Raw genomic sequence first — 12,844 nt, 5'->3', positions numbered from 1 at the left:
CAACAGCAGAATAAAAAGAAATGTGGAGTGAATATCATCAGGAAAACAGAGCCTGCTGCTTGGTATCAAGTAGACTTTTGTGACCCTCAACTAAGAGAGCCATATGTGTGTATAATTTTAACCTGTTGTGACCGTGTGATGGGCTTCAACCACAGGACTGGGACAGCAAGCCACAAGCAAACCGTATTTAAACCAAAAATCCAAAGGTTGATATAAATCTTGCCAATCATTCTATCGCCTCTATGGCTTCAGTGACAAGATCTTCGGTTTTCAAAACCAACCACCTACCCCCCAAGTCTTTTGGACAGTCCCTCCCGATCCTCCTTATCTCTATGGATTTTGTCAACAACAGGCAAATTTTACACCCGTCAAAGGTTAGAATTTTTCATTTACTGGCTGAACTCTCTTCCCTTTTGGGTCTCCATTTCATTCAGGCTTGTGGAGGTAAGTGGCCAGAAGAGGCAGCCTCCTTCCAGAGAGGGACCTCATGCCATGAATCCTTCCTCTGCGTTGTTTCCTTAGACCTTCTTGGGAAACGGCGTCTTTCTGCAGAATTTCACCTCACACTTGAGGTATGTGGAGTCCTTCTGCTGTTGTCTAGGTGGTTGCCTTGTGCTACCATAACAAGACATCTCAACAAATTGAAGAGTAGCCTTCTACTGATCGCATGACTATATTATTTAGTATGCAGAAGATGTTTGTTGAGTCTAAAAATGGGATTTCTTACGGCGTCTGGTCTGTGAAAAGTGGATAAAAAAGCTGGTGTGAGGGAACGCCATAACTATGAATTTAGGAAAATGAATCAACTCTTGTAAAACACTCATTAAAGCATATTTAGTGTTTGCCATATCGAAACGAATGGATTATTATGGAAACAATTCATACTTGTTGTAGGCTAACCAAACCTAAAGAGAACAGGACAACTTGTTCCCAAAATAGTTAAACGTCCTCAATAACTACAGCACAGTAGTCACAGATCAACAGCAGTGGATGGCTGGGGGCTGATAGATAGATAGATAGATAGATAGATAGATAGATAGATAGATAGATAGATAGATAGATAGATAGATAGATAGATAGATGTAAAAGACACTATAAAATAGATAATTTTTTTTTTAATTTTTAAAAGTACTTTATTGAACCAAAAAAAATAAGGACAAACATCAATATATTAAAAGTACACATGCAACAAAAAGTATTATAAATAACCAATACAAAGAAAAGTAAAAAAAAAAAACAAATATTCAATCCCTATTAACCCCGTGTAACCCCACACACAGTTATCATATAAATATTTTATATTTTCTCATCTCCTCCCAGTGCCCTCCTCATTTATGTTCATAAAAAATAAAACAATGGCCCAGTCAGCCCCGATTCCCAGTGTTGTTCACAAAGTACCACTTGCAACAAATAACTTCAATATTTACAATTTACCAACAGTGAGTTATAAGTTGATTTTCAGATCTCCCTCCTCTATAGCACACAGTACCCCTTTTGTACACCACACATCCTCAAAAATGTCCATTTTGTGCATTAGTTTATAGTAAGTAAACTCCAGTTTAATCCTGGAATGAATATTTAGCACAGTTCCTTTCCCACACTGTTTATTTTTCCTACTTTTAAAATTGCTAGTTTTGCTTCACCCAGCAACAACTGTGTCCTGTGCCTGTTGTTCTTATTATAAGCGGCACCATAAATAAACATCACAATATTAAAATCTGATCGTAGTTTTCTACACAAATCAGTTAAAAACGAACTCTCAATCGTGCGCATGATGCAAACTGATGAAAAATGTTTTCCCTTTGCCCACAAAAATCACATCTGTCACCCTCTGTAAGTTTGATTCTTTTTAAAAAGGAGTTTGTGGCTATGATGTCGTCCCAATCCTCCATTGTAGGGCGGCTGTCGTTTTGTTGCTCGGAGGATTGTGCAGCTCCCTCCAGGCCGGCACCCTCCCACCCACTACCCCTAAATGTTCCCTCCATTGCGAATCAATGATTGTCTTCAGGGAAAGAAAATGAATCACTTTCATACAATATTGATAAAGATCTTTTTTTGACAGAGACATGAATGACACCACATTTCCTTTGTCAAATGTGATAATTGAGTTTTTGGGGATGGAGTTCACATCGACAGCAGGACAGACCTGTAGTTCTGTGCTGGTGGTGCTGATGGAGTATTTAAGTCTGTTTATGTTCTTTGGCCATAGAAGACAGAAAGCCCTCGATCATCTGCACTGACTTCACACCTAAAATTGAAGCCAAAACTGAAGGCTCCACAAATGTCTGTTGCTCCTTTTCATATACGTATGTGGCTGATTTTTAAAATGCCATTTTTAATCTATAAATCAGTAAAACTCCTCAGTTGAGAGCACGAGAACAGCGAGTTAAAAATAAAAGGCTCATCGTGCAACCAACCTGATGTTTTAAGAAGACATTCAGTACAAGATGACAGGTCAATAAAGCACCCCTATAAAATGTGGGTAACACTGAAAGGTCCATTTCACTAATTTTCATTACCAAAAGCTGCTTGTCAAATCCATAATTCCCTACTCGAAAAAAGTAATGAAGTGCCAAATCCCTCCAAATCAGATGGTGAGAACCAAAAAAAAAAGCTTCTGAATTACCAGGAGTCGAAAGCCTGCGACCTTTGATGGTACATCAATGAGTCCCTGACCCCCTTGTTCCACTGGTAGAAACAGCACACTCTGTCGCAGCCAATGCAGACCATCCCAAAAAAAATCAACCAACAGTTTTTGGATCTTATGTAACATCCCTGGAGGAGGATCTCCACACATGAGTTTATGCCAAAGTGTTGATACAATTAAGTTGTTCACAACAATTACTCTCCCTCTAAAAGACAGTTTGGCCACAATCCATCTCCATTTGTTCAGCCGAGCACTGACTTGATCCAAAATGCCATCCCAATTATTCTCATCCAGTCCTTCACCTCCCAACATCACCCCAAGATAACGAAAACACTTCCTGTTCCAGTTCAGATTTGCAGGAAGCTTTGGCGGTGGACGTTCAATCCAAAAGCCGAGTAGGAGAGCATTTCTCTTAGCCCAGTTGACTTTAGCTGAGGAGATGCTTTCAAATGTTGTTTGGCACGAAACTACCACATTGACATCATGGTCAGATTTGACAAATATGGACACGTCGTCCACATAGGCCAAACATCTGGCAGTGACCACTGGGCGAGAAGGGAGATCCACACCCTGCAGTCTCTGAATAATCTGAAAAAGGAATGGCTCAATCGACAAACAGTACAACATCCCTGATAAGGCGCACCCCTGTCAAATACCCCTTTTGACCAGGGAAGGGGCACTCAATGTGCCATTAATCTTTAAAATACCAAAAACCATAGTATACAAGAGTCTGATCATTTTGAAAAAATTTTCCCCAAACACAAAACATTTCAAGGTGTTAAACAAGTATCTGTGATCAACTCTATCAAAAGTCTTCTCCTGATCAATAGATACAATTCGCAGATCGACGCCATACATTTTAGACACTGCAATCACATCACGCATGAAGAAAATGTTATCAAAAATTGAGCGGTCAGGTACACAGTAAGCTTGGCAAGAATTTACCACCAAACTCATTACAGTCCTCAGATGGTTTGCCAAAGTCCTGGAGAAAATCTTATAGTCTGTACAGAGCAGACTCATGGGACGCCAGTTCTTTATTTGGCATAGATCTCCCTTTTTTGTAAGCAGAGTGATCACCGCTCTTCTGCAGCTCAGAGGTAACTCCCCATCTCTTAAGCTTTCCATGAACACTGCATGCACGTCAGCCCCCAGTAAAGGCCAGAACTGTCTGTAGAACTCAACGGGAAGGCCATCAATCCCTGGAGACTTCCCTGTGTTTAGATGGGAGAGTGAATCCGACATTTCCTGAAAAGTTATTTCAGAGTCCAGTTTTAGCTTAAAATCATTTGGGATCCTAGGAAGTCCATTGAGAAAATCAGCCATTGCCAAATGATCAATAGAATCGTCCTTAAATAAATTTGTATAAAAAGAAACAGCAAAGTCTCAGATATCTTCAGTGGTGCTCAGTTCTCTCCCCTCTGCATCGTGCAGCATGTGAATCAGTTTGCTTTGGGCTTCTTTCTACTCCAACCCAAAGAAAAATTTTGTAGGTGCATCCAAATGATTCATATTTTGAAAATGTGATCTCACCAGGGCTCCTGGCGCACGTAAATCCAAAAGATCAGCAAGGGAACTCTTTTTAGATGTTGAAGCAGAAAAAATTTCATCAAATCCCTTTTGTAAAGCATCCTGCAGTTTCAAAATGTCTACCATGTTCAGCAGGCACTTTCAAGTGACCTCCTGTTTGTATTGTTGGCAAAAAGCCTTTATCTGGACTTTCGAAATGTCCCACCACTGCTTGAATGAATCAAATCTAGATTTGGTAACAGTCCACTGCTTCCAAAAAAATTCAAAACATTTGACATAATGGGCGTCTTCTAGTAGTGAAACGTTGAAATACCTGGAACTGTACAGATTTTGAAAACAATATAGCCACCCCAGCACTAAAACTTGAGCCATGGCTAAGAAAACTTGACCCCCCCAAAAAACCTGACCCCCCATTCTCGTAGCCAGTCTGGTTGATTCTGTAGGTCAGAATGGGTCTCCTGGAGCAGGCTGACATGCAAAGCTTTCTGTTCTAAGAAATTAAAAACCATGGTCCTCTTTGTCCCTCCTCTACAGCCATTAACATTCAAACTCCCAATGTGAAGAGACTGCATTGAAAAAAGCCAATGGGAGTCCACAGTAAAAAACATGACACCAAATAAAGGAGCCGACTAAAGAGGCAATCCATTATTTTGGGTTGAGTGACTTGAGCACTATGCCGATAACATACTTTAATCTGGTGGCTTCTCTTTGCTCCATGCCTAACTGAACTGCTTCACGCATAACCCTTTGTGTAGACACGCGAAATAACTGCAGATCTGGAAAATGATCTTCAGCCTTCACTCCTTTTTTGCCATCAATAAACTCCAAAAAAGTCCTAATATTGACCGTACTATAACTGCCTCTTAGCAGATAATGAGAGGTGTCAGCGTCATCTCACCCTCCACATTGTCCCTTAACTCGTTTGTGGTGTCACTTTGGTTTGTCACACCCTCACTATGTTCCTTGGCTTAGATGACTGATTTGACACAAGGCCTTTCTTTGCCGGTCCTCTATCCGTTGATTGCTCCTTCCTTTTTTCGAGTGGAAACTTTAACGGGCTCGTTGCTCGCACTCACTCCTTCACACACCGCTGCTCTGCCGCTCACCACCGCGGCCACTCCGCCGTCAGTCTCGGCTCTCTCACATCTCTGCCCCTTCAATGAGCTTTCCGGCAGGAGACTGTAATCGGAAGCGTTCACTTTTACAACTGTATCAGTGATCTGAAGCTCATTTACAGCTGGGACCAGTGACGCAGCTTCTCCCGAGCAAATTGCAGCTGCTCCACCCCAGTGCTGTTGATCTCAGGCGATACGTGAACTTCAGTCGGTGTGCTCTCCGCCGGCTCGCGGGGCTCAGGACTGACTGATAGGCGATCAGCTGAACCGCCGGCCTTGGCCGACATATCTGTAACACTTTGAAGCAGACTCTTCTCAGGAGCCGCCGTCACCAAAAGTACTACGGGGCTGATCACAAACAACACCCGCTGCAGCCATCGACTCCTTCATATCAGTCTCACACTCATCCATACTTTCAACCTCATCGCCGCTCTCAGATTCATGCTCACTATCTTCAGTGTTCCCGTCATCTAAATTCTCCTCAGGGTGAGTAGGGGAACCCGCAAATACCACTAATCCAGTTTTACACTGAAGCCTTGTGTCCTGCTGTACCGCAAGTAAAACATTTTTTACGTGACAAAAACAACATAGTCACTGCCGTCCACTTTAAATCGGAGGGCTACATTGATATCGTCATTCATGTTGTTTAGTATCACATATACTTGTCTACGAAACGAAACAACTTGTTTTAATTCATGCCGTTTGCATCCAGGAGGGTTCATTGTTAATTCGGAAACGATCTGGCCATAACGCTTCAGTTCATTTACCTGAACATCGTTCTTTAAAAATTGAAGAACATTTGAAACTATTACTTTTTAGCTGGTGTTGATAAAGGCAAAACAGGAACAAGCGCTCCGCTTATAACTAACCCTTCCTCTACCAGCTGATTCACCAGGGATTCCTCATTTACAAAAACCACCACCGATTTATTCATTCTTGATACAGAGCGAACGTTTTTATATCCAACTACTCTCCCAACCGCCTCCACAAACGTCTCAACAGAGACCATCGGATCCGCCAAGATCTTAGCGCCATTGCGGCGGGACAGATTCTCATAAAACTTTGGCAATAAACCCGGCACTGACTCTTTGGACACGGCCATGGCCAAAAACACGCCAAGGCCACGTCTTAACTAACAACAAACTTTACAACAGTAATATAGCTAAGAAGAAAAAAAGATAGAAAAATACAAATACTCACAAAGACACTCCACGAACGAAGCAGGCCAGCAACCCACAACGACACCCACCGAGACCAAAACAGTCAACTGACAAAGATTCCACAGACAGATATTTTTTTTTTATTTTTAAAAAGACCTTTATTGATCAAATAGCAATAAATCAAATTAATATATAACAGGTAACAAACATATAACCAATATTTTACAGGCTGCTGCATCAAATGAGAATCAATTCCCTTGCAGTCTGTATTTGATATACTATTTCTTATATTAATTTGAAATGACCCCAAAAAAACTTTTCCATTCTTCGAATTTACAATTCAAACCCCCTGAGCCCGTATCAAACAAGCACTTAAAAGTCCCAAATCATAACTTCAACAGAAATATTATGATGTTACACCGTTCGATTAGTTCATCTATTTTACATCATTATAAGAAAACACAAAATCAAAAAAAAGAGAGAACTTCAATAATGTCTCATACATTCATTTTTAGTTCTCCATCATCAATTGAGCAAAGCACCCCTTTAATCCCCCACACATTTTTAAATAAATCTAATGTATTCATCAATTTATAATACGTATATTCCATTATTATTCTGGAGCGTACATTTATCTTGAAAATCAACACAGCATCAGTAGCCCCTGTCCCAGATTGTTTATTATTTCTACTTTTTAAAATTGCTAATTTTGCTTCACCCAATAAATAGTTTAATAGCTGAACTTTTTGACGATAGATAGATAGATAGATAGATAGATAGATAGATAGATGTGAAAGACACTATAAGATAGATAGATAGATAGATAGATAGATAGATAGATAGATAGATAGATAGATAGATAGATAGATAGATAGATGTGAAAGACACTATAAAATAGATAGATAGATAGATAGATAGATAGATAGATAGATAGATAGATGTGAAAGACACTAAAATAGATAGATAGATAGATAGATAGATAGATAGATAGATGTGAAAGACACTATAAAATAGATAGATAGATAGATAGATAGATAGATAGATGTGAAAGACACTATAAAATAGATAGATAGATAGATAGATAGATAGATAGATAGATGTGAAAGACACTATAAAATAGATAGATAGATAGATAGATAGATGTGAAAGACACTATAAAATAGATAGATAGATAGATAGATAGATAGATAGATAGATAGATAGATGTGAAAGACACTAAAATAGATAGATAGATAGATAGATAGATAGATAGATGTGAAAGACACTATAAAATAGATAGATAGATAGATAGATAGATAGATGTGAAAGACACTATAAAATAGATAGATAGATAGATAGATAGATAGATAGATAGATAGATAGATGTGAAAGACACTATAAAATAGATAGATAGATAGATAGATAGATAGATAGATAGATAGATAGATAGATAGATAGATGTGAAAGACACTATAAAATAGATAGATAGATAGATAGATGTGAAAGACACTATAAAATAGATAGATAGATAGATAGATAGATAGATAGATAGATAGATAGATAGATAGATAGATAGATAGATAGATGTGAAAGACACTATAAAATAGATAGATAGATAGATAGATGTGAAAGACACTATAAAATAGATAGATAGATAGATAGATAGATAGATAGATAGATGTGAAAGACACTATAAAATAGATAGATAGATAGATAGATAGATAGATAGATAGATAGATAGATAGATAGATAGATAGATGTGAAAGACACTATAAAATAGATAGATAGATAGATAGATAGATAGATAGATAGATAGATGTGAAAGACACTATAAAATAGATAGATAGATAGATAGATAGATAGATAGATAGATAGATAGATAGATAGATAGATAGATGTGAAAGACACTATAAAATAGATAGATAGATAGATAGATAGATGTGAAAGACACTATAAAATAGATAGATAGATAGATAGATAGATAGATAGATAGATAGATAGATAGATAGATAGATAGATGTGAAAGACACTATAAAATAGATAGATAGATAGATAGATAGATGTGAAAGACACTATAAAATAGATAGATAGATAGATAGATAGATAGATAGATAGATAGATAGATAGATAGATGTGAAAGACACTATAAAATAGATAGATAGATAGATAGATGTGAAAGACACTATAAAATAGATAGATAGATAGATAGATAGATAGATAGATAGATGTGAAAGAAAATAAAAAATAGATAGATAGATAGATAGATAGATAGATAGATAGATAGATAGATAGATAGATAGATAGATAGATGTGAAAGGCACTATATAATAGATAGATAGATAGATAGATAGATAGATAGATAGATAGATGTGAAAGACACTATAAAATAGATAGATAGATAGATAGATAGATAGATAGATAGATAGATGTGAAAGACACTATAAAATAGATAGATAGATAGATAGATAGATGTGAAAGACACTATAAAATAGATAGATAGATAGATAGATAGATAGATAGATAGATAGATAGATAGATGTGAAAGACACTATAAAATAGATAGATAGATAGATAGATAGATGTGAAAGACACTATAAAATAGATAGATAGATAGATAGATAGATAGATAGATAGATAGATAGATAGATAGATAGATAGATGTGAAAGACACTATAAAATAGATAGATAGATAGATAGATAGATAGATAGATAGATAGATGTGAAAGACACTATAAAATAGATAGATAGATAGATAGATAGATAGAGCTAACTACTGTATCTAACTAACTTTATTTGTCCCTTTTTACAGAAAGTCTGTAAATACTGTAAACAGGTAGGTACTGTAAGTACATCAATAAGCACAGACACACTGCGGTCTGACGTGTCTACAGTGTATTGACTGCACACGCCGGCTTCGCCTCAGCTGACACATCTACTCTCCAAGGACATTTTGCTAGAACTGCAGTCCTCGCCCTGTCACTTCAATGTCATTTTTCGTCTCAAAGCCAGCGCTTGTGGTGTCGGACTAAGGCACAGACTGGAACAAGAAGTTCGGGAGGCGCGGGTGTCTCTGAATTAAAGATGCAACACATTTTGCTGGGTTGACTTTCCCCCAAGAAGTCAGTGTTATTATTAAGTATTAGTTATAATACTGCACTGCATTCATATGAAATCTGATTATACGCAGCATGCTCATTGGCTTGCATTGATTTATTATGGTAGAAACTATAAAAATACATATATTTATTTACAGGGAATACCAGCCATCCTTTTCCCAAGGCTGTGAGGCATAACTGTGTTAGAACGCACTTTACAGCCTTGTGTTTGTACACAGTCTGCACTGAAATGACTTTTAAAAATACTAAGGAGTGCAGAAGGGGGTTCAATGACACACATATGTGGCCTGTGCTGCCCTGAAATGGCGATGCAAGTCTATTTTTGGTTCTCTGGTGGAGTCTTTAGTTCCATTTGCGTACTCTGTAAATGTGCAACTGGCTTTCTCTTCACACATCCCCATTGCAGACTCCACTCTCTGTGCCCCTGGGATGAGAACTTGGGTCTGCTTTTCTAAACGAGCTTCTTCAGCTCTTGTAAAGAATGGCACTCCTAATGCCACAGAGGTGCCACTTCAGCACTACCAGACATGCTTTTTAACACAACAATATTGGTGAGTCTTTGCCAGCTGGCCACTTCCCTGATGAGAGGTGCCAAACCCCACCAACAAAGCAGTCCAAGGTGTGCCCCCCTTAACATCCCACAATACACTTGACTCAGTGTAAAAGCAGATGCACATGAAGGTAACAACAATACACCGTGGCCAGTGATTGTGGACACCGGTGCGCCCTGTGTTGGAATGTTGGCCTACCTGTCTAAAGCTCCAACCCTTGAAGCTCTCAACTGGATTCAGTGAGTTCAAAGTTGATGGAAGAAGCCCATCAAGACATCAGCGCGTTCCTAGCAAGCAATGCTGTAGCAGCAGGCCATTAAATTGCTAACTGCCATGCAATAATCTGCTTGATTTGTGACCGAGCACTCACACTGTCAGTCAGGTCGCACAACTCACACGTTTTTATTGCCCGACTGTTGTTTATTCTGTCTGATGCATACTTTACACCTCATATTTATTTTTCATTTGAGTTCCACACTTACTGAAATGTAATGTTTTTTAATTGTGATTGCTGTCTTTAATGATTTGTGTGTGCTGTTTTATTGTACTTTGTCTTGTCACTGGATTTTGTGCCTCATTGCAATTAGCAATAAGTACTTTACATTCCCAGAATGCCCACAGCCTTGGCATTACTGTTTGCCAGGGCATCAATTCTTATGAATCCAAACTGGACTAACACAATGAGGACGCACAAGCGAGCAAGAGTGGGGCAAAGTGCCTTGTGCAGTTTATTCCAAATGAAGCAAACAGGCAGCATCTAATAAATAAGTGCAGTGCAGTCCACCTTAATAAAAGGACAGGGGTCTGTGTGTCCATCTGGGTGCTGCAGTAGGTTTCTGTCATTCCAAAAGATGGCGCATCACAAACATTTTAGTAATAAAATGCATTGCGTTTGTCATTCTATCAGATGGCATGGCTAAGACATTAGCACTGCTTTTACAAATCCCATACCAAGTGGCATATAACAGAGACACGTGCATGGCATGGTGCACTGCAAACGTTAAACCCGTCTTAGATGGTAGCACAGCCAATTCTGAATAAATAAATCATTCATAAACTCCAAGTGCTCTCAGTGGGAGTTAAAATCAATCCAATAAGTCAAGAAATCCAAACAATCAGGATCTCCCTCTGATTATTCTCAACATGAGCTTTGTGTTTTGAAAATTAAAAAACAAACAAAAAAAAACTATTCCTATAAATATGTTAAAATCCAAATGAAGAGGTGAAATCCGTGTCGTGCCTGACCACTCATTTCTTGCTCTCGTCAGGAGTCCTTCTCGCCGTCACGGCCCACCACATCCCACCAAGCTGCCTTCTCTTCTGGTCATCTGCAGTTCAAGGAGCTGCCACTTCCAGCAGTCACTGCAGCTCCCAAGATGAAGTGCGCCAGAACCCCCAGCTTCCAGCAGCTCTCAGGGCCCCTCATCTTCTGTAAAATAACAAACCGAATTAAACCGAACTGAAAGCATGTCACTCACGTGTGGCTGATTGGGCTGGCAGCACTGGGACAATTTATGTGCTTTGATTTCTTCAGCACCATCCAGCCATCCCTGTTGAGGGGTAAACTCAGAGATATGCAGGTGGTGGTCCTGGCTAATGGACTGTCTGTCAGGCAGGCCGCAGTTTGAGAGACTCGAGGACCGTATCTCTGATACGCTTGTGAGCAACAATGGAGCACCACAAGGAACAGTCCTGTCTCCTCTTTACTTCACTCTGTACACCTCAGATTATAAATATAACAGCAGGTCATGTCACTTGTAGAAATTCTCAGATATTTCTGCACTTACAGGGTGTATCGATAAGGGGGCACGAGGCTGAGTGTGGGAGTCGGGTGGAGAAGTTGGTTTCTTGGTGCAAAGAGAATTATCTGCAACTTAACATCAGCAAAACCAAAGAACTGCTTACTGACTTTCACCACACCAAAGAGCTTCTGTGTCCAGTCACTATTCATAGAGGTGGTCCACTCCTATAAGTACTTGGGGGTCCAAATTAATGACAGGCTGGACTGGTCTTGTAACTCCATCCATCCATCCATCCATTTTCCAACCCACTGAATCCGAACACAGGGTCACGGGGGTCTGCTGGAGCCAATCCCAGGCAGGGTGCCAACCCACCGCAGGTCTTGTAACTCTCCATAACGCATTTTTCCTTGACTCCTCCCACAGTTTTAAATTACCAATCAAACAATTCAGATGTGATTGACGTGCACGTTGCCATCCATACATTTTGGTCACACCATGTAGAAATGACTTTTTCTGCATGGCGCCCTCATTTCAGGACACCATAATGTTTGTGTTTGTGATTCCTCAGGTGGGTCTCATGGCTTCATAAGATAGCTAGGCTTCTTCTGCTCTTTGGAGTCTGTAGCTGCCATCATTCAACATGACCACAGGAGTTGGGCTAATGAAAGTCAAAGAAGCCATTATGAGGCCGAAAAGATAGAACAGAACCATTCAAGACTTCGGTACAATGTTAGGATTACCTAAATCAACTGTCTGGAATATCATTAAGAAGAAGAAACGCACTAGTGAGCTCATCAATCGCAAAGGGGTTGGTAGAACAAAGAAGACCCCCCAAACCCATGCCCCCCACTGCCGATGACAGAAGAATCCTCACTACAGAAAAGAAAAAGACCCAAACACAGGAGCTGAAGATGGCTGCATTAGGGGCTCAGCAGAGCATCACCAGAGAAGATCCTCAGCACCTGGTGATGTCTGGGACATGCAGACCTCTAGCAGTCATTGCA

At 39.5% G+C, this 12,844-nt stretch overlaps 1 protein-coding gene across 1 annotated transcript in view; it reads right to left on the bottom strand.

The window, feature by feature from the left end:
* Nucleotides 1-11,477, bottom strand: part of dbf4 (DBF4 zinc finger) — a 95,717-nt gene extending 84,240 nt beyond the window's left edge. Inside the window, exon 1 of the mRNA XM_051936031.1 lies at nucleotides 11,344-11,477. Within this exon, the coding sequence (XP_051791991.1) occupies nucleotides 11,344-11,350 (7 nt within the window). The 5' untranslated portion in view covers nucleotides 11,351-11,477. The remainder of the gene's footprint in view (nucleotides 1-11,343) is intronic.
* Nucleotides 11,478-12,844: the final 1,367 nt, after the last annotated feature.

The sequence above is a fragment of the Erpetoichthys calabaricus genome, chromosome 13 (genome assembly GCF_900747795.2).
Source record: "Erpetoichthys calabaricus chromosome 13, fErpCal1.3, whole genome shotgun sequence".
NCBI classification, from domain to species: domain Eukaryota; kingdom Metazoa; phylum Chordata; class Cladistia; order Polypteriformes; family Polypteridae; genus Erpetoichthys; species Erpetoichthys calabaricus.
This window is presented reverse-complemented; position numbering and strand designations above follow the sequence as displayed.